This window comes from Mesoplodon bidens (assembly GCF_964165515.1).
Source record: "Mesoplodon bidens genome assembly, chromosome: X".
Lineage (NCBI taxonomy): Eukaryota > Metazoa > Chordata > Mammalia > Artiodactyla > Ziphiidae > Mesoplodon > Mesoplodon bidens.
In genome coordinates this window covers 122,581,607-122,605,302 of record NC_138163.1, presented here as the reverse complement: position 1 = coordinate 122,605,302, position 23,696 = coordinate 122,581,607, and the positions used below count along the sequence as shown (strand labels likewise).

The window sequence follows — 23,696 nt, the reverse complement described above, 5'->3', positions numbered from 1 at the left end:
TGTCTTTATTTTTTTAGGTTTTTCTTCTAATTCAGTTTTCTTCCCCTTTCCTTTACCATCCTCATCTCTTCTCACTTGACTATTTCTCCTCCATTCTTCACCTCTTTCAGGGTTTTTTTTTAATTCTTGCCTATTTTCTTCTGTTCTCCTTTCTCAAAAGAGAAAATATTTATCTTATAATTCCTCATAACCAAAATATTGAAAACTGAGGCCTCAAATGGCAGTATTTGTGGTGCACCTCCTTTCTTATTCCTGTAAACACAAGATGTTGCTGGAATACAGAGATTAAATATTTTAGCATGGTGTTTAACATATTGCTTAATAAATGGTTATGATAATATCCTAAAATAACTCCATTAGGGTTCTAAGAAATTGGTATTCTAAAACAGAGCACATGAATTATTCTCTTTTGGAAGGGAGAAATATCATGAAGAGACACCAAAAATTGAAAGAAATAATGCATCATAGTTTTCAGTTACTCATAGTAATATTTTATTTCAGGTTCTACCTTATATAGTATGTCATTTATGAGATGGTGGTAGATTTTTTTTCTTTTCTTTTACCTTGAATATCGTGGATTTGATGAGATGTGTGGAAACTGGTTTTGAATTGCCACATATTGATTTAAGTTATATATTTTATTTTCCCTAGAGAAATCAATTCATTACTTTATTATCCAATATAATATTTTATGATTTTTCTGTTATCAAACTAAAATTATCTTAAGTCTTTATATAAAGGAGATAAGTTGTATGATACCTTAATATTGGTAACTTCCTGTGAACCAATTTATTTTTTCTTCAGATCTCTGCATCCTGATTTCTTTCTTATTTATGAAGTTCTTATTAGCTTCACCAGGAAAAGACTAATTGGTTTTAAACATGATTAATGCTAATTTATTTTTATTATTAGAAACATCTTTCAGTGTCAACATACAGTTAATATGGTCTAGTTATTTTACATGGAATTTTAGAAGGTTCCCATATTAAGTGATTATTTTGTATGTTTCAAATGTATCTGTTGGCTGATGTTCTTACCTACTCTGGCTTATTAAGTGTGCAACTCATTTGCAAATCAGTGTCAATAACTATATCCCTTTTCCTACATCTATCAGAAAGGCAAAAGTTGGCCAGTCACAATTCCCTGATTTACTTTCTGTCTGTAGTAGGGGTGGGCCATTAGTAGATAACAGTTAACTGCCTAATGAAGATTAAAAATTATTGCATGAAAGGGAAACACATTAGAACATCATAAAATAGGAAATTCAAGAGATAATTATAAAAGTCTCACATTCTTTTCAGGTTATTTAGCCCTAGGATTTAAATATAGGTTTCATCCACTAAATTAATATGCTGATAAGCTTGGTGGCTGAAATTTTAGGTAATGTAACCACTGATCACTTTCACATTCCCTCTCACCTTATTACTCTAATACTGGGCAATAAGGGGAATTTAAAATTGAGACAAATGGCAGAGAGAGCTCACTGTGACCCCATTTAGAGCTGACACTGAGTTACCTTTTTTGTCTGGGTTGTTGCATTTCTGATAAAATGATTTCTAAAGATAACTTCTACAGTGAAAGTATTTATGACCATTATGGAAGTTCTTAAACTAAAACTTTTTATTAATAAAGCTGTAGAATGCTGTTTATTTAGCTATATAAATGCATATATACACATTCTTTGGTTTTGTTTTGATAAATATAGTCATCTATTGCAATAATAGCTAGTATTTTCAAATACACATATCTGTTAAATGTCTACCAGTAAATGACATTATAAAAATTATTCATAGAAAAGCTGTAGATTTTTAAACATGTTACTTTTTGAATACTAGGGCTTTGGTTCCTTTTAATTATGCTTTTCGTTTGGATTCCTAAATTAAATTTAAGCTGAATTTTTCCATAAGTATAGACTTTTTTTTATTCTTCTCAGAATTCTTATAAATAGCATCTATGGATTTTTAGATAACAATGCTTTATTTCATCCCTTAGCTTTGGTGACTAAGTCTCTTTATTTTAAAATACACATATTTCCAATGTCTTTGCAAGGAGAACAGAAATGAAACATAGGAAGAAATGGCTGAAATGTAATAATTTCCATATATATGCAAATACAAAATGGTGTTAAAATTTAACCTATGCAAATATCTTTATAAAAATTTTAGTTAAAAACCTGTATTATTGTGGTTATTTTAAAATAGCTTACTGATTTTGGGGGGAATGAGGTTCTGTGATATGACCAAAGATTCATCCCCACAGTCTTTCACTGTGATGTGATTGTCTTCCTTCTCCACGTCTCCCTAGCAGAGTCTCTCAGACTCACTCAATTTTATGTTTTGGAGAAGTTAAAGAATACCATGAATGATAATGAAATAAAAATAAAATGGGCTTCAATTTGGTTTTCTATAGCATATATGAACGTAAACCATGAAGCCCCAAAAATAAACTTTGGGCCTTCAGAGGCCAAAATATTACCAAATAGTGTATTGAGCTGGAAGAAGGGGGAGAGAGCGGTAGGTTCAAGATGCTAAACTATACCCATAGTTTTTAAATCAGCTTGCCACAGACGCAGAGATACCAGTGATACAAAGGCTGCAGTTAATATAAGTGTTAGGTAACAGGAGATAATGCAAGTCATAGGATATGGAAATGTATCACCTTTGGTGAAAACATTGTGGGTGATTTGTAGAACTTAATGGAAAAAAATATGATTATTATTTTCTTCCTCCCATGAGCTTCCTCATGAGCCAATCAAGAAATTCTGATTTAACCCTCAGAACTTCTTGGTTACGGAGAAGGACTCCAGGAAGGTGATGTACAATAGGTGAGAAACAAAGTACTAGCTTCTTGTAGTCTCCAATTTGGCTTTCTCTCTTGGACTCCCTGTCCATCTTCAGAAGTGAGAAACCGTGTTCTCTATGCTTTCTCTTTAAATATAACACACACACACACACACACACACACACACACACATTATATATGTGACTGTCTGTGAAATGCACATGAAAATATTAACTACCAAAACATACGTGTAAATTCAAATTGTGAGCAGCTCAACACGGTCCAACTTTTACAGTAAAATTAAGCCACATAAAAAACAAATGCTTTGATGTATGCAGTCTTATTTCACTGGATAAGTGCCTTTTAAAGTTAAGGAGACTGTGAGGTGAAGAGTGGCTCAGTGAATAAAGACATAAAATTGTGGAGTTTTTCCTCTAATGAAAATAAAACTTTTTAATTCCCATATTCCTTCTTTTTGAATGTTTGTTCCTTTCATGTTCTCCCAAGATTATCTCTTCTAATCATGTTTGTAAAAATATCAGTACTAAGGTTTTATTTAAAATAGATAACACCTTGGGTCATTTCTGAATACTCTGAATTACCTATTTAAATTACTCCATGTTGGAATTTAAGGTCACGTTTTTTTTTGCATTTAGTTACTTAACCAAATGCATACCTTTCAGCTTATATTTCTTTATATTTGAACCGTAGGTAATTCTCTGTTTCTATTCAGTAAATGAATGATTGTGGAAGAGCAAAATTAGGATATCTCCAAATATACTATAGTTTAATATTGTAAGACTTTATCATTAGTATTATGTGAAAAAAATAAATTTAGGTGAAGGTGAAGTTTGTAGATTGGTACTCAAATTTAGTAGTTCTAGGATCTTTGAAAGATATTGTGTATCAAAATTCATTACTTCTGAAATGTTTTCAAATGTTTTAGTAATGCAGGGGAACAGAGCACTATAATAAATATCTCAGCACCAAAAAATTTGGCAAAAACAGTGTCATTAGTCTCAGGGTGATGGGTTGTATATTGAATTAAGTCTCTTCAGTGCTTTTAAAAGGAGCAGAAGAACGTTTGGGTATAGTGTGACATATCATCAGACATTCATATAGGCACACTTCAAGTCTCTTTGAAATTTCCTTTGTGAAGAGGTATCATTTATACATTACAAACTGTTAGTAAGAGCCAGTGTATACACAGGAGCATGTGTAATTGTTAATGAATGGATCTGTTACTTTGTTTTCTGAAGGATAATAACTTTGAAAATCTTTTAAGAATGTCCTATCTTCCTGCTTGTATGTGTAGAGATGTTTTCTTGTAACTCCAAATACAGTTGTGACAAAGGTAAAGAAGGTCTAAGTTGATAGACTTACATTCTTACTTTATTTTTTAACTTTGCTTACTTGGGACCATAGAGTAGAGATTCTTTTCATATGTTGGTCAAATAATTCACCAGCTATTGTTTAGAAATCAGATAGGCTAGAGAAAGTCCTAAAGGGGTCAGAGACAACTTCTTCCCTCTGTGTACAAAGAGGAAAGGAAGAGTGTCACCTCTTCAGCACCAACCCCAAAGTCTTTTGTGCATCTAATCTGGGCAACCCATTGTCCAAGGACCTGCCCACTTATGTTGTGTTAACCCAAGAACCCCTGGTATCCTCTTCAGCCTGATCAAAGCAATTACAAGCCCCATCTACAAGAAAGCAGAGCCTCTGGCTTTTAACTCTTGGGATACCTTAAAAACTTTCTTGGACAATTTTAATCCTGTTTGTCTTGTATATAAAATGCATTTCAATGTCCAGGTTGGGGATTACATTTAACTAGTAAGACTTGCCATTGTTTAGGGACATTGACTTTTGCTACCTGGACAATCAGGAAGGTAATATTAGTAGTTCGGCATATGTGAAAAGCAGATTATCTTTAATAACAAGGCATATTTTGTGTAAGATGTATAAGTGGGTTTTTAAAGGTTCATTCCAATCCATGAACTTAATGTGAATGAAATATTCTATTAAAATATTGAGGAAGAGAAACTTGGACTATGTACAACCACTACAAAATATTTTTCTAGAAGAAAACTTTCCTAACAGTGTTTATATAATAATAAAGCAGAATCTTTCTATGACAAATAGCAACTATATCCATAGTTATATTCCTTGTCATAAATCACTATGACTTTAGGTCTGAAGTATCCAGGATATAAATACTGTTTTTTTTTCAAATGTTCATTTATAAGAAAGTTTATTTGGTAATTTGAGGGAAACAATGTCTATTATAGCTTTAGTATCAAGTATATTACATTTAGAGAAAAATTTAAAACTACATCTTGGTTTTACATACAAAACTAAACTCCCTTTGGAGTTTTAGGCACTTTATTGTCTCTGAAACATTTACATTCTCATGTCACCATATCGTTTCACTAGTTGAGTTATCAACAAACACTGATTAAGTCTCTGCCATTTGTAAGGCATTGATTGCAGGTATATCCAGACAAATAAGACTCAGTTTTTATCCTAAAAAAAAAAAAAACCCTCAAAAAGTTCTGTGAGGGTAAATGAAGGGGGGGTGAGGAAAAATATATAACTTTAATAAGAGGCAGTGCATGAAAAAAATGCCACTGGAGAGATACAAACAGTGTACCATGAGATCACATGAGGAAAATAAGGTTCTAGCTGTAAGAGGCTTTATGATGGTACTGCATTTAATAAGTGCCATTATGGATACGTAAGATTTTATAGGTGGGAGAAAAATTGCAAGTAGAAGGAAGAACGCTTTTGCAAGGATATAGCTGAGGAGAAAAGCACAGTGTTCGAGGGGAACATAATACTAACTTCACCAACTCTTCCACCCATACTGAACTACCGAAAGTTGCTCAAACTGGTTTTACCTTGTCTCACGGCTTTCTTCACTCCCTCAACCTCCACATCACCTTCACGTGTCCAATTCCTAAGAAATTCAGCTTAGACTAATAGGAAACCTTCCCTGAACCCTCAAGAATGGGTTAGATGCCCCTTTGGGAGGCTCCCATTTCACCCTGTATCCATTCTATTGACGTACTTCTCTTAATTTATTGTAAATGTTCATTGACCTGCTCATCTCTCGCCTGTTCATTATACTTTTTAATGAGTCACAGGTTGCACTGCAAGTACCATTGTATCCATAATACATAGAAGGCACACAATAAATACTTAGTGATTCTATAAGTTATAATATCTAATCTTAAAAACATATTAAAATATTCTAGACATGAGCAAGTCACTGCCTTCAAGACAGTCATTGTCTAATATAGCTGTTCTTAAAATGTGGTTCCCAGACCTGTAGCATCAGCATCATTTGGGAACTTGTGAAAAAAAAATGTAAATTCTAGGGCCCCACCTCAGACCTACTGGATCAAAAACTCTGGGGTTTCCAGGAGAATCTAACACATTCTGAAGTTTAAGAACCACATTAAAGAAAAATAATATGAGACAGCTATGGCCATATTGGCAAAGGACCTATTTGAGGAACTGATTCTTTAGTTAGGCCTTTGGAGAGCTTTTCAAAGGTTTTGAGGGGAAGAACACTTCTATACTGTAGCAGTATTTTGGAGCTGCAAAAGATCAGAGTAGAAAGAGCCATTAGGACTCTGTTTTAAGTCTAACAGTCAGGTATCCAAGCCAGAAATAAGGCAGTGAGAGGAAGTATTAATTGCTAGAATCTATTCTTTAGGATACATGTGGATTAAAAAGAGGGGGAACTGTCAAAGGTGACTCCATACTCAAAACTTGAGAGGATGATAGGGAACTTTTTGTTATTGCTGTTGAATGAGAACAGGGAGCTAAGTTTGGTTTTTAAAGTGTTGCATTCATTTGAACTACCGCTACTACTATGTTTGTAATCTTGGCCAAGAAAACTTAATCTCTTTTTGCTTCAGTTTCATCACATGTAAAATGGGTTTAATAGTTTACTTCCTAGGGCTGTCATAAGAATGAAAATATAAGTAAAAGGAATGTAGTATAGATAGGGAGAATCTAGCGTAGTGAATTACTGGTGCTTGATTATTCAGTAGCTATTAGTATGGATGAACTGAACTGTTGGAAATATGTCACGAGTTCTTGATAGGGAGCAGGGATGGTTAGAAAGATTTGGGATTCATGCAGCAAGTTGTTAGTGGAAGCTCTGGGAAGAGAAGAAATTATTGTAAGAAGACAGCATGAAATATTAGGGGTAGAACACTTAGCCTAGAGGAAATACCTGCATTTATTGGTTGTAAGGAGGAAGAAAAGATGGAGGAAAAGTAATCAGAGATGTGCCAGGACCACATCCTTTTACTAAAGCTCATCTGTTGTCATCTATTTGCACTTTCCTACCCATTCTGCATATTAGAGTTGTAATGTATTGTGGTTTTGGAAGTCTATAGCCTGTGCAAGAATATTTAAATATCTCTTTTGGTGTTGAGATCACTTTTTCACAAGTCAGCCAATTCCTTTTTGGATGTCTTTGATTATTAAAATGTTTTTCTTCATATGTATCCCAAACCCATTATCTCTTAAAGTTTTGTACCTTATTTAATTACTTCCTATGTTAGGATCCCATTAGGCTCCCTTCTTCCTTCTTTCAAAGCTCCCTGTATCTCCTTGTATAGAAAGACCTTCATTGCACCCAATGTAAAGAATATTTTACAATCATTTTTCATATTACTGTTGTATCTTCACATGGCTTTTAATTCAGGTCTATCACACTTAATACTTTAAAATCGTAGCCAGAAACTCAAATGAGGAAATGGAAAACTAATCTTGAAAAATGATTAACACGCATTGATATATTTTACCTATTTTGACGTGTATGTACCGTTACATTTAGCTCCGAACACGGGGCTCCCAAATTTCTTGAAGTTGTAACCCGTATACTTGCCTCATTTCATCATACCATCTACTCATGCCCCCCTATAATCTGTCAACCATAAATATCTCAATAACAGTTAAAGAGAAATAAATTTATTTCAATAGTTCATTACACTTAATTATATGTTCGAAGATGTGTGAAGGTATCGCAGAACCAGAGCTGAGAATCATTTTTCCTGGAGCTCTAAGACCATTCCATATTTGCCCTTGAATAGAACGTGGTACAACCCAATAAATGGGGACAGTTGTTAAGAATAATATGCAGTAGAAAAGATAGAAAGTAATGAAGAAATAATCCAACTCAGGGAGCTTGAGAAAGGACTAAGGAAAAAAGGATTATTCGCATGAGAGTCATGTTGTCTGGTTGCTGTTTATATGTATACAAGTACTGGGATGGGACTGATATAGCTAAAACCTACCTGTTATTAAGGAAAATGTTACACATAGACTCGGAATTACTCAGCCAGCTTCATTCCTATTCATAATTTCCACATGAACCTGAGTTAACACTTAAGTGAGGTATCTACTGAAATCATTCATTGAATTAGAAAAACAACAGATAATGTAGTTCTTGACTTATTGTGCACAGTTGAATAATAATTTTGTTTTTCTTTTGATAATTATATAGAAGTATAATGCACAGAGCAGATGTCATTTCCCGATCACCACCTTTTACTGTTTTAAATAGTGTTATCTTTCTGGTTCTGTTCTTTTTTTGTGGGAATTTTCCATCCATAACAAACAGTCCTAACTAGATACTTCATAAAATTCACGATTTTCTAACTGGAATATTACTATTCATACACTAGGTCCATTTATTTTATTGATTTTATTGTTTATAAAAATAACATGTTTATTGCCAAAAGTTCAGGAAATAAAAGAATAAAGAAGAAAATATATATTGTAGTCTGTACTCCCCTTTAATGTAACCATTGTTAATGGTGTTGTATAGCTTTCTGTGTTTTCTATATTTATATAAAATTTTTTACAAAAATAGAATTGAAGTACATTAGCTATTCTTAAACGTTTTTCTACACAATTTTTATACCCCATGCTAATGGGCATTTACATAATGTACAGTTTTTCATTGGTTTAAACAGTACTGCAACACACATGTTGCACATTTATCTCTGTGCTCTTATCCAATCATTTTCTTTTGGCAGTGAAAGTAGAATTTGGGAGTCAAAGATAAATACTTCATATGGGTCACTTTTTTAAAGATATTGCTAATCTTATGTTAGTGAGTGTGGGAAGGCTGATTAAAAAGTAGTAAAGTTATATAATTTTCTGCCATTAAGTAACATTCAGCTATAAAGTTTAAGAGTAACCAAATTATTACTTTCTCATCAAAAAAACAATTTCACTTTCTCATGCAGAAACAATTCTGGTTTTTGGAATTGTGTATTCAAAAAGAGCATAGAGAAACTGTGAAAAAAGCAGGATGAATCAAATTACACTGAACGTTACGCTGGAAAACACCATCTAGCCCTAAAATTTTCAACTAGTCACAATGATTATGTCATACAAGAAAATGGAAAGAAATTGGTAGGTAGAAATCAATGTGTAATTTGTTGTCAAGAGTAGATAGGCTGAAAGAAGGGTACAGTCATCAGATTGACTGCTTTAGTATAGTTAGCAATTATTTGAATAAATAAAGTAAATGATAAAAAGTGGTTATACTCTTTGTATAAACAGTATGTTTTCTCCCTCCAAATCTGGAACTCAGAAATCTGCTCGCATATTTTTTTGGCGAGCAAAATGAATACTTGGATTTGAACTAACTTTGCTTTGATTCTTGGCTCATAGAAATGGCTGTAGGGACACTACTTAGCTATCAGAAGAATCAGAATCAAAGTAATGTACCTTTGGGGACATAATAATCTCCACTTATATAGAATGGGAGACATTTGACCAGTTCCATTACTGTATCTGATCCACATTAATGTGATTTTTCAAAAAAACTGGCAGCCTCTTATTCGGGGTAGGCAAGTATCATAATGATCATTTTGATTCATATCTGAGACCCCTGAGGTTTTAAGTATTATAATGCCTTGCTTCTTTTTTGTCCTAACTCTTTCTCTTCACCATCACTCAATTCAGCTATAGTAGAGGTTATAGTTTAAATGAATGGTCACTCATATAAATTAAAGTCTCTCATTATCCTACAGTGGCTATGGTCCAGAGTACATCTTCATCATAGTCTTTGGGATCTGTGCTTCTTTTGATGGAAGTGCTCATTCTTTACAGTTTGAGCATTATTTTCCAGGCAAAAACATGATGAATAGTAGGCAAAGGCACCCATTCCCTTTCATTTAGGTACCTAGGAAGAAACTAGATCACTGTTCAGACCATTTGCTAAGTCCTGCTTGCAATCCAGAATAAATTTTGACCCACTGTATTTATATAAAACACCCTGGAAAATTCTAATCCATTAGTGTTGGAATAAAAGGTTATTCTCTCTTTTAAATGTGAAGTGTATTTTTTAAACCTTGGAATAATAGATATTTTTAATGTGTTCTTTAAAGCATACTTCTAGGATTTCAGATAACTGCATAACCAGCATGTCTTAAAAGCAAAGTAACAAAAATTATTCTGTGTTCAAAAATTTAACATGGATAACAGTAGAGCCAGGTTTCAGGACATTTATCAAGTACTTCTGTTTAATTATACAATATGTTTTGAGGTGATATTCAAATAGAATGGCTTCATTAAATTTAGCACATTGTATTTTAAGTTTATAGGGTCTTTTGGAACACATTTCCAATAGCTGCTGCATTAGAGTAGCATTACCTTGTCGTTTCTTATTCTATCTTTATATCGTGGTTAAAGGTTTATTTTATTGATGCTGTCTTCCCCGCTCAGAATGTTTCCTTGGTGTGTCACTACCAGCTACTGGTAGTATAATGTCAGTCTAACTTAGGGACACTTACCTCTAAAAGATGGTGATGAGAAAGCATGTGGTGTAGTTCTTAAGCTCAGGACATTGCCAAATCCTTGTTTCAGGCATGCGGATTTTTAAATTGTACTTGTGAACAAAGCTTGGATCTAGACCTTGTGCAGCATTAATGATGACATAATTTCTTTAAATTCTAAATTACTCCATTGGTAGGATACCATTTTAGTCTCTGCTTCGACTGGTAAATGTCCATTATGTTATCTCATAATGATATGGACTCTAAATGCAATAACATGGTTAATCAACTCAAAAATAAAATTTCTTTCTTGAGTTTATATCTCCTGAAAATTGATAGGATGGTACACCAATTATGTGATTTTCTTTTTTTTCTTACTAATCTTATTAAAGGGGGAGAACATTAAATCTTTGAATACTGTACCTCAATTTTATTGTAATGATTTTGCTGGTTACCAGGTGGGGTGGCAGTTGAAAAATTTGGTGAATGCACTACGAGAGGACCCGAGTGGTGTTATCTTAACTTTGAAAAAGCGACCTCAGAGCATGCTTACCTCAGCACCAGCTTTACTGAAAAATATGAGATGGAAGCCCCTTGCTCTGCAGGTAATGAAGCTTAATCATAAGTCATACACCATCATTTTAGCCATAGATTATCTCAGTAATGCTTCTTTATTGTGCCTCATCTCAGCAGCATATGGATTAATCTTGTATGCTTTTGAAAATTTGTTTATGAAATGATCTCTTCACAGCTTATCCTAATAGGCTTAATTGTGATGAAATCTCAAAGTTACTATAATTAAAACCCAAATGATAAAGAACTCTGCCTTAATTTGTAAACATTTAAAGCATAATTCCAAAAAACCACAAGTTCTTTGAAGCCAAAATGTGGATAGAAATGAAAGTGAGAGGTTTCACTTTGTGATACAATCTTCTATTTAAAAGTTTTACCCACATATAATTCTTAAGGAAACTAGATGATAGTTTATAGAATTTTTTTAAAACAGGTCATGAGATAAAAAATAGTTGTTTATAAACAGTAGGTAAAGAAACTTTTAGATAGTAATTAAAATCTACCTATTACATTCTTCCTGACTGATCATTTTTCTCTTTTCTACCATGTACGGAGGCAAAAATAGGGAAATTGATGCGTTAGAATTTCTGCATTTTTCTTCAGTGTGAAATGTCACTCCAAAATTACTCTGGATGTCAGTAAATTACATTCATTAAGAACCAGAGGTATCTAGGAAGTTATAAAAATATTATTCTGATTGATAAAGACAAGGAAGTAATACATTTTCTTCCATTTCAGTCAGGCTATAATCTTTAAACATATCATAGAAGAAATTCTTGTTCTTCACAAGACTTGCACTTTTAAAATAGAAGACCATCACCTTCCATAGAAGGTTAATTTTTAAAAATTAAAATTGCCCATTGAAATAGAACATTGCCTGTTGTTCAGATTAAAAAGAAAAGCAATAAATGAAAATGCCATTGTTATCACTGCTATGTAAATTGTTGTTCTATATTAGTACCTTACACCATTCTTAGATTTTTTTTCCCTAAAATCCTAAGTTCTTCATACATATGAATGGCCTTATAGATTATAATGATTTCTCATTGTTTAAAACTTTCCTACTTCTTGGCCTCAAAGTTGCATTATACTTAAGTAACATAAAAACATATAAAATATACTAACATTAGGTCTTTAAATTTTTAATGTGAATCTTTCTATTTTTCAAATATACGTAAAACTATATTTAAAAACTATATTAATATGTCCAAATGCATTTGACTTGCAGTATATGTTTATTATCAAAGATTTTTGGTGATCGTTAAAGTTGAGAGATCAGTGTTTGACTCATTAATTCGTAGATTACCAGATCAGACCTTCCCATCACATCATTTTATTTTCTCGCTGCATTATAAGTCGCTTTGTTGTTCCACTCTGTAGTTTTCTATTGACATGTCTTCCCCAAAGATCCTTCTTCAGAGTCCGAGAGGTGGGAACCCTGAAGAAGAGACCCCTTTCAGCCATTAGGTTTCCTTCTCTATATGTGTGGTTAAATTTAACAACTTCTCTCTAGTACCTTCTGTTTCATGGTGAATACCACAAAGACACTAGTTTCTTGTTGATCCGTGAACTCTATTTGAGGGAATATCTCTAGAAAATAAATTGGTGATTTGGTCCTCTTTTAGATTCCTTTCCACAAGCACAAACTGGAGAATTAAGGTAATGACAATATCTAGTTAAGAATCACTTTTATAGAAAATGCTGAAATAATTGAAAGACCTGCATTTTTTTTGCTACACATACATTTGGTGTGTGTATTCAAAGCTGGAGAACAAAGACTTTAATTTTTTAAATTACTCTACATCATTCCTTAATTATAATCATAATAGATGTTTAAGGCACTGTTTCTAGTTTCATTCCTAAATGCCAAGAAATGTGCCTCATCAGATCACTACTTATATTTATTCCTCATTGCCTATTCAGTTACTCTGAGTATATTTGTAAATTTACTTTTTCGGAATGCTGAAATCAGAAAAAAAGAAAATCAGCATTTACGTAACTGCTTATATGTACTGACGTTTTTGTAAATTTATTTCAACTGAATTTAGTTCACCTAAAAGGTATTGTCCAGGTTCAGTGCCTTATAGATAAACAATACTGTTAGTGAGGGCAGGGGAGGACCCTGCTTTCAACTTCTTTGAAAATTGACTTTTTACAGAGCAGAAGGAAGAGTATTAGTTTTAATTAAATACTTTCAAGTGGTGGTAAAACAAAGTCTTAGGAATAAGGGCAATAGATAAGTACTCTAACATACCACACCACCAGCACCAAATCTCCCTGGAATCTATTTTGAAGACCTGAAATTGTACTATTACAGAGTTCGTTTTTGATCTTAAGGCTTTGGCTTGTGCTAAAATGCAAAAAGAAACCAGAAGCATAATGGAAACTATGTGATCAGAATTTTTAGAGGATGTATACAACCAAAGATGGACAAAACTTGAGGGTTCGCTTCCAGAAGGAGAAAAATCAAAGAAATAGTGGGATGAGAAGGTCTTGCAGGCAGTTCTGGATTCTTTGTGACTTTGCCTGAGGCCACATATTTTTCCTAGTGGCTAAGAAAGGACCTGGGATGTGAAACATACGTGCTTAATGTAGCAACAGTCCTCTGTGCAGACATAGGTACCATTCTTACTGTATTCCTGCTTCTGGTATGTGTATGAATACGTTGGAGCTAAAATGCCCATTAACTCACCTAAATATAAATTTTCAGCGTTCGAACCTGAAGAATTGGACATTAGGTTATTCCTTTTTTCATAGGCTATACCAGTAGTCTACTAAGAATTATTTAAAATAGAGTTTACAAAAAGAAACAATCTGTGGCATTTATTTAACCTCAATATGTCTATTTTATCCTTTTCTTTTACAATACCAGGCTTAGCATTTTCAGATAAAATATGGCAAAGTTTGTATAATGGGGAGGTAGATGCTAATACATGCCTCTAAAAAAAAGAACAACTTCATTCTAACAAAGGAATAATTATTTTTTAAACTAATAAGGAAATAATTTGTACCTATACAACTAAAACATAACCTTATCTACCCTAAGGTAGAAGATTTTTAAGGAATATCACATGTTTTAATGGAAGTTCTAGAGTGAATAGTAGCTTCTATTATTAATTAACTGCAATGATAAATTTTAATTTGGATTTTCTTTTGAAAATCATTCATGGAATTATAGCCAAATAAGCAAAAGCATACAATTCAACTTCATGCTCACAGAGCAATTTCATTAGTACATTTCATGAAATTTGGCAGCTCTTTTGTTAAATTTCTGACTTCTCAGACATTTTGCAACAGAACTGAAAGACTTAAAGCTACTTTAGTCAAATACTACAAGCAGATTTAATCTGGACTTGAATTCTGTTGTCATCGGCACCCATTCATATATAGTAGAGATGTTTTACCTGAGGTAGAATCTTTATTCTAAGAAAGCAAACTAGCAATTCCTTGCTTTCTGAGAACTGTTTTTAAAACACGTCCTTAGTAGCACCCTCTACTAATGTCCTGGATTTTGGTAAGCATGGTGATTGCTTATGGCCAAGTTCTTCCAATTCGATGACACAAATCCCGGGGAATTATGGATAGACCTCAATGTATATTTTTTGATGTTTGTGGTTTTAAATTAGTGTGCATAGGTCACCAGCTTGCACAGGTGGTGTCATTTTCTTCTTACAAGAGATGTATGGGAGAATTAGCTGGACACTGGCAAGAATGTTGATTGAAATCATCACTGGGAATCAACAATTTTTAAAAACATTTAGGAACCCAGCTTTTTTTTTGGTGAGAATGCATCTCAAAAATAATCACTAAAATCAATGCTGGAATTTGATATACTGATATAGGTTTCATTAAACACATTTTTAGTATAAAATGATATAAAGCTGTGTCATCAGAATTGTTCCTGAACTGTTCTAATCCATAAGTCTCTTAAATCAATGTGATAGTTTCTTGTGTGGCTTTTGTGCTTTTCACTTTAAATTTTATTGCTTAGCATTACCTTGATGCCATTTTTACAGGATATTTAAATTAAATAAATTTGAGCAGAAAAAGAAATGGAAAGCAAATAGTCATAGGAGTCAATTTTGTCTTTCAACTGGTGTAACGACTGAAGAACATTAATTGATTGTTACATTTCAAATACATACAGATATGAATGGTTAAAGTCATTCTGTAAAAATAAAAAACGTAAGCAATAATAAAATTTATTTTAATATCAAAGTTATAGGTTGGGGTGACTGAAGAAAACATTGGTAGCAAAGTTTATATGTTTCTGAGAGTTTTGTTTTAAAAGCATGTTTTGAAGAGAAAGACAAGTAATATTAGATATGACACGAGAAGAAAATAAGTTTTAACTAAAAATGTAACGTGCTGACTGGGAGGCAGAAACAATTGTATGTTTTACATGCTCAAATTAGTAAATAGCTGCAAGCAGTTGTCACATTACATTTTTGTTCACCAGTGTTTAAGCAAATTAATTAAAGGATCTAAATCACATTTGTGTTTTTCAACCAAATGCTTTCAAAATGTTAACACTGACTACAAATAATCACCTAAGATGAAAAATTATTTTTAGTTTCTTTATTCTTTAGCTTCCTATTCTTTCTTTAGTTAATTTCCTAAAAATGATGCTTACTGTAAATTGAAAAAATTGCAAGTCCAGTTTTAATGTTGCAGTATCAACTATGCCAATAAGAGTGGACAGCAATAAATACACTAGTGGTAGTTTCAGTACAATGTGCAAATTTTGATGATTAATTGGAAAAAGCCATTTTGTAGTGTGACTCTAAAGTCTATATTAGTTGTACATTGGGTAACTACATACTGACTTTTAGTCCCATATATCTATTTTTAACTTATATAGGTATAGCTTCCTGATCAAATATATGCTTGGAAAAATGTTTGTTTTCTTTGTAGTCTGATAGGAAAGGGAAGATTACATGCTTAAAAAAGAAGACTCAAATCTTTTGTATTTATAACTTTGGATTCTAGAAAAAGCTGTGAAAAAACTGAGTGCGAGAATTTTGAATACAAGTGTTTCTCTTGCTTAAGCTCTTTTCACATAATTTACTACTTAAGAAAAGCTTGCCCAGGAAAAATTATGCCCAATAATTTTCCAAATTAGATCTAACATTCTTTACATGGTCAAGAAATTTACAAGATTGTATGCAACTTCTTGCCTCCCAAAATCCAGAATACATTTTCTCTGGAGCATTTGTTTAGATGACTCAGAGTTGCTAACATAAAACAATATTTTGGTACTTGTATTGGGAATTATAATAAAAACGTGTTTGAACTGAATAAGGACTTGTGTGAATGTTCTGTGCTAGAATAATGGAATATTGTGATCCATTTGAGTCTGTGCTTATTCCCAAGAGTGAATAAAATAAATGGCCAGGTTTTATACTTGATGTAATCATTCATATTTCAATGAGTATATTACCCCTGGAAGACAAAGCAAACTCTTTGTGATATTTGCATTAGTGAATTTTAGAGATCACTACATAATGTGTAATGCACTGTTTTAATCTTCAACGTGGGGGCTGTCTTTATGTCACTGGTTTCATTCAAGACTTTATATAGCTCTATGAAAGCTGGGTCACTTACCAGATAGAGGGACAACTAAATTAAGATACGCTTGCCAAGAGTTGTTAAAATGTAAATTGTTTCAAACAAAACCTTTAACATCAGATGTAGTTTTTAAAGTATAGACGTTCTTTTCTCATAGTCTTTAAAACCGTAGTGTTTTCAAAGGTACATTAATACCTTCCAGGTGTGCTCAGTTACCTTAGAGACGTTAGAATTGGGGACACAAGGAAAAGACCTGAGCCATCAGAGGATTTAACGTGAGATTTCAGTGATCCCCTTTCCAAAGCTGAAAATTTTATTTTATAATAATCACAGTCTCCCGATGATGTTTAAACTGGATGAGTAGGATATTATCACTATAGTGAGTCATCACTCATGATTCAGAGGAAGATTTGTGCCATACCATATTGTGGGATACAATTTGAGGGTATTTATATAGTTTAAACGGACAATATGAAAAACGTATGTGTACGTAACCTAATAAATTTCTGAGTCCTGTTCACAGTAGTAAGTTATCATTAATTGACCTAAGGTTATAAATGTATATTTGAAGAGATGCATATGATCATTTTATTTAGGATTTGGATATTTTAAGAGATGCATGCCAGTGCCCCCAAAATCTATCATAGATTTATTTTAGAAGAGTAACAACATATGTGCAAAATATGTCCTCCCTGTTGGAGCCTCATTGAATCTGGAAGGAAAACTTCATGTCAGTAGGACCATTTAGATATGAAAAATAAATTTTATGGCAAGCTCTTTCCAGGAAATAAATCCTCTTGGATAGAATCCAAAATGGATCCATATCATACTTGATTGCATACCATAGTGGATCAAGTTACACTGAAGCTTCATGCTTACTTGAGTAAGAAGATGCAGTCTTAAAATACCCTTGTATTTTATGCATAAGCGATGATAGCTCTTAATTCTCTTCCTGTGCAGATTTTACCAGTTAAGAGAAAGAATCAAAAGGCAAAGTGGTAAAATAAAAAAATATTACCCTTTAATTCTGTTTTTTCCTTATATTGGAAATTCTTTATAGTACAGCGGTAACTACTTTTCTTATACTATGTTATGAAGAAATGATTAAAACTAAATGTTACCAAGGTAGGAAGAACTATCCTTCTGCACTATTATACTTACATATTTAGGTATTTTTTTCTGAAACTAAGGCATATGTCTATTAAATTTTGAATTAAACACTGAGAACTTTTTTGATTAGAGGGAGGCTGTATTTGTCACTTTTTGTGTATTTTCACGTACTTGTTGGTTATCGGTAGTAGGTGTAATTTTAATGGCACCGTTACAACTAGGAATTTCTCACTGATAATTTCAGCTAATAGCATCATTTATTCTGTGCTTGATTTAGTCACATTTTGCCTATCTTTCTAATATTCTTTAATGCCTTCTTCATTCTTTTAGTCATTTAATTTTGTACCCTTTCAATTCTTGTCCAAAGTTAGAACATTTTTAAGACATTATAATTTTAAATTATCACAAATTTCCTTTGGGGTTAAGTAGCTATTTCCATTTTCCCATGAAGCTTCTATTTTACCATATTTTATTTTTCCATTGCCTAATGTCTATTTTAGATGAGATTCTCAAGAATAATGTTTACTTTTTAGCTTGGATTAGCTTGACAAAAATAGTACAATTAGTAGACAAAAATACAATGAATATATTTAGTATTTACCATGTGTTTTACTTAGTACAGGCATACTTGATTAGCCAGATGATATCTGCATGATAAACCAGTTTAAATGTTTTCTATGATTTACCAGTTAATAAAATAGCCAGTAAGAGTTAAACAACAGGATTGACTAATTTCTTCTTTCTCTGAAAGAAGTTGTATTTTTTCAACCGCTTCAATTAATAGAACCAGCTGGCACAATCAAACCTGTTATCTGTTTAAGCCTATCTAAGAGTCTTTTTCTTCTACATTTTTGCTAATTTAACTAACTGTGTTAACTGAGGACATTAGTAGCAACTCCGTGTTGAAAATAGAAACCTAGAGAAAATATCAATTTGAAGGAGGTTGACAAGGCTAATATTTTAAATTTCCTGGAAGGGGAAGGAACAAGTACCCTAAACAGACAATCCTGGTAATAGTCCAGGCAGAATAAAATATTTTGTTGGTCCTTACCTCACACTTCAGATGTATTTAAAATATACTTGTAATCATTGACTACTACTTCTCCTTTTTTCCTTTTTTCCTTCCGTCCTTCCTTCCTCTTTGTTTGGGGAGGGCAGGGATAGGTACTAACCAGGAGAAATTACCTTTAGTTCTACAGGTGGTAAAATAAAAGGAGAGAAGTCTTCAAAATAGAAGTAGTGACCCTCGAAAAGAATAAAGAGAATAAAAATTTGTTAGATTATTTTTTTAAATGCTCGTGTTTTTAGAACTTGTTTTTAAGTTCACTTGTAGTGTTAGGATATTTTAAAATAAGAGCATATTAGAGCATTTTAAAAGCATACTGAATATAAGTTTTTCTCCCACAGTGCATCTGTTATAGAAAGTTTTGGCAAGTAATGTACTGTGTAATGAATGTTTTCTTTACATTTCTATAATGATTAAATTTTGGTTAGACTTGTTCTTTAATGTCATTTGTATTTAATACCAAGATGTCCTGACAGAGAGGAAATAATGATAAACAGAGTCACATCACAGATCACACTTGATCTAAAGGTCCTATCAAACCCCATAAATACACTACCATGTGTAAAACAGATAGCTAGTGGGAACCTGCTCTATAGTACAGGGAGCTCAGCTCGGTGCTCCGTGACGACCTAGATGGGTGGGATGGAGGGGGAGTGGGAGGGAGGCCCAAGAGGGAGGGGATATAGGTATACATATAGATGATACACTTCAATGTACAACAGAAACTAACACAACACTGTAAAGCAATTTTACTCCAGTTAAAAAAAAAAAAAGGTCCTATCATTCAAAGATCTGTTGTAGAGGCATGTAATACATCCTTAGAAAGAATATAACTCTTTATTTCCGCAGGCTCCATGGTGTTCATCTGTACAGGTAACTCCTGATTACCTATATAAATTTCAGGATTTCCCATTGCCAAAATTTTTGTTTCTAAAAGACACGCATAGTTTAACTGGATGCTATTCCAAATCAGCATAGTTAAACATAATAGTCTTTACTGTGTACTTTCAAAATATATCAAAATTCCTCAACTTGTAAACTTCCTGACTATTTTTTTACATCATATAAGATAGAATATTGTAGAGTCCCAAAATAAATTATCAATTATTTTTCCCTTCTCTCTCTCTTTCTTTAATTTCTATTTCACATAGATTAAAACTTAACCGTCATTTTGGCAGGATGTGTGATTTCAAGCTATTAAGGTGAGCTGTGTAAAAAGGAAGGTCAAAAACCATGAACTGAGTCATAAACTATGTAGCCTACCCCAGTGACCTACATTGTACATTGTATTTATGCTTGGATTTTTGAACAAATTTTGTTTATCTGTACAAAAGTATTGTCACAATATAAAATAGTTGTACTATGCCATTTTTTGAGTGTCCAGCAATACGTGTTAAAGTAATAGAACTATGGGTCTATATAGATATGCTAAAAAGTGTTTTCATACTGGCTAAAACGGCAACATCTTGTCATGGGAAGATACAGTTAATTTTGTGATCATTATTTTTGTTTGCGATTGCATTAAAGTTCTTATTTTTTAATATGTTATTGTATATGTAGCTAAGCAGTAAGATCTGTAAGATAAACATGAAAATTTGTGAATTTTAGTTTCACTTTAGAATAATTTCTCGAACCACAATATCATTTCCAAATGCTGTGACGTTTAGAATTGGGAGTGCTCGTAAGTTAATGCATCCTGATGTATTGCTTAATTCAGTATATAGAAAATCTTAATTTTTTAAAAAACTTACTTAATACGTAAATACAGGCATGAAAATGAGATCTATAGGTATGCAACTAAAAATTATTTTAAACAATGGTAAATGTGTGTGCCTATGAAAAATGAAATGATTGTGTCACACTAATCACCATACTTTTGAAGATGTACCATAAAATGACTTGCAGAAGACAGTATTGTTTATATTTATGAAAAAAGTACATTTTCCTAGAAAATATTCTCATATTGGCCTTTCATACTCCATTTTTGTAAACTTTTTTGAAAATCTTGTCACATTCTACTGACTTAGGAGTGTAATGTATCTTTTTTGGAAACGATCTGAATTATCTTTCTTGTATACCAGTCAGGATGTGAGTGAACTAATTTTTTTGGAAGCTACTCTTTATTATCTTTCTTTCAAAAGTGGGATTCTAACAAAGTAAATTTAAATACGTTTCTGACTGTGAGATAAATCTCCCCATTATGAAACACTGCATAATAGATTTACCTTATAAGTAGCTTTTACGTGGTTATGCTGTACAATAAGGTGAGTTAGGAACTAAGTGAAAAGCTCTAAAGCGATAAATTTTTTGTTTTTGGAGACTCAAAGGAATATCCGTGTGCTAAATAACATGCTTCTTGATTTCAGCCAAGTTCAAAAACTTTGTAGAAATAGATCATTTAAAAATGATAACTATGTGTCATTGTTGTTGTTGTTTTGTGTGTTGTTTGTGTGCGTATGTATTTTCTTTTTCATTTTAACCAGCCTCTTATACCTAGAAGTCCCACAAGCAGCGTTGCCACGCCTTCCAGCACCATCAGTACACCTACCAAAAGAGACAGTTCCGCCCTCCAGGATCTCTACATTCCCCCTCCTCCTGCAGAACCATATATTCCCAGGTATAAAACTAACCATCATGTTGTTCTACGTAGCTTCTAGCTAAAGACTAACCTAAGTGCATGTAAACTGTGAAGTAAATTCTCACGAAACACCTTGAATACTTTCTCAGTTAAGAATTCTGAGCACATTCTGGAAAATGACTGCCTTATAGAGACTGTACCCTAGTTAATAATAACAGTAACGATAACTAATTTGTATTAAACACTCTACATTAAATATCCTACAAGCATTATTTCACATAATAGGAAACTAATATAAAATAACAGCTAGGATTATTTTAGTAAGTAAAAAATAAGTGAGGCTCTTTGGTAAGAAGCCACAGGAAATCTCAAGTTACTTTGAAGCATTTCATACTTTATTTCTAAAAGAGAAAGTTAGAGATAACTTCTGTGCTTTCTTAAATGTATGTAATGAGGAAGATTTTTTTTTCTTGGATGATGATGAAGGAGAGTGTTTCTTCCCCCAATACCTCTGTCTCTACAGTTTCCACTTGGTGAGTTCATTAGTGTTTCTTTCAGAAAGTAGAGAGAGTTTGCAAGAGAATGAGTTGCCTTTAAAGTCTATTTTCAGATTTCTGGAGGCTGTATCTCCATTTCATGTTCCAAATTCCTATTTGAAATTCTTGGCAGGTGGAAGACTATAACTTTATGCCATCATGCATTTTGTCCAAAAGCATTATGATTTCCAGCCTTGTGGAATACAAAGATTATGGAAAAGGGCCAGCACTAAATGGGGATAATTAATACCAATCACAAAGTATTTGATTCAGTTTTTAAATTAGTTGTGCAGTCATTCAAAAACAATAATTTAAGGTCTCTTGTTTTCAAGCTATACTTAATATTAAAATTCTTTAATAAATAGAAGTACTGAAATTCCTTGTTTTAATTAATTTTCACTATTCTTTACTTTAGTACACCTAACGTTTCATTCTGTTGGATATGATGGTACTGACATTTTACCATCTAAATGCTACATGACAACATGGCATGTCTGCAAATACTGTGTTGTCATCTACTAATAAAACTGCAGTCAATTTTATTAACATTTTAGGACTTTTTTTGAGAATTAAATGTGGTTGTGAGAACATGGTTTGTGAGAAGATACAATTTACTAAGCTGGCATTTCAAAAATCGTTCTAATATATAATTTACAGTCTTATGTTAAATTTACAATCAGATGTACAAATTCATCTGATATCCTAGTCAAATTCAAGTTGAATTTTAATTCTATTAAGATAGTGTCAGACTTTTTGAATACTCTTGTAAGAGGAGCAATAAAAGCATGTGTGTTTCAAATAGGAAATAACTCTTTTGGTTTGTTTTCATTTTAATGGGAAAGATTTTTATTTCAGTGCAAATGATTATTTAAAAGACCTTATTCATCAGAGGGCTCCATGTACAGATAAACATCAGAAAATTATTTTTAGCAAGTCTCTGCGGTTTTTTGATGTTCTTTCCTTGTCTCTTGGATAGGGAGGAACTTGTAATAAAGAGAGTATTTCCTAGACAGAATGTATTTAAAATGTACTTCAGAAGACAAAGGAGTTAAAGAATCCAGTTCTGTCCTCTTAAGTGTGGTGCAAATATGATGAAGACAATATATTGAAATCAATAAAAAGCTTTAAACATGCTGTTTACAAAAACAGGAGAATGCAAGAGATTGAAGTATCAGCATAGTGGTAATTGTTTTGGTAGTATTGCTTGAACATTCCATACTTTTCAGTAAAAATCATAATTAGGGTATTATCTGTCACCTTAATTGATTCTTAGTCTCGTGTGTAATTTAACAGAATGTTCTAAACGTTTTTGAGTCAAATTATTAGTTACCTAGTCACACAATCATTTGATATAGCCCAGTTAGAAAATATGTGCATGAGACTCCCTTTGTACCACAGCCTCATATAAATTGTCTGCATTTTCGGGTTTGACTTGAAGTTATAGTCATAAAACTTTTTGCATTTGTCATTCTTTTATAGATACAGCTGTGGCTTTTTTTTCTCATTTTGAGGATGAATGAGGCTCACCTAATTTAACTCATCTGAACGTTTATTTTTTCCTACATTAAAACCTTTTGTTTATGTAGGATAGGCATTTTGGTGATAATTTGAATTGTAAATAATAAAAGCTGGGCTTCCCTGGTGGCGCAGTGGTTGAGAGTCCGCCTGCCGATGCAGGGGAC

General features: G+C 32.7%; 1 protein-coding gene across 5 annotated transcripts in view; it reads left to right on the top strand.

Moving 5' to 3' along the window:
* The window catches only part of CNKSR2 (connector enhancer of kinase suppressor of Ras 2), a 254,002-nt gene that overhangs the window by 128,100 nt on the left and 102,206 nt on the right, over positions 1-23,696 (top strand). For 3 of the 5 annotated variants that reach the window (XM_081222652.1, XM_081222650.1, XM_081222651.1), the window contains exons 9-10: positions 11,042-11,188; positions 21,384-21,517. In XM_081222652.1, coding sequence (XP_081078778.1) covers positions 11,042-11,188; positions 21,384-21,517 — 281 coding nt within the window. The remainder of the gene's footprint in view (positions 1-11,041; positions 11,189-21,383; positions 21,518-23,696) is intronic. The other 2 variants (XM_081222654.1, XM_081222653.1) reach the window with 1 other exon arrangement.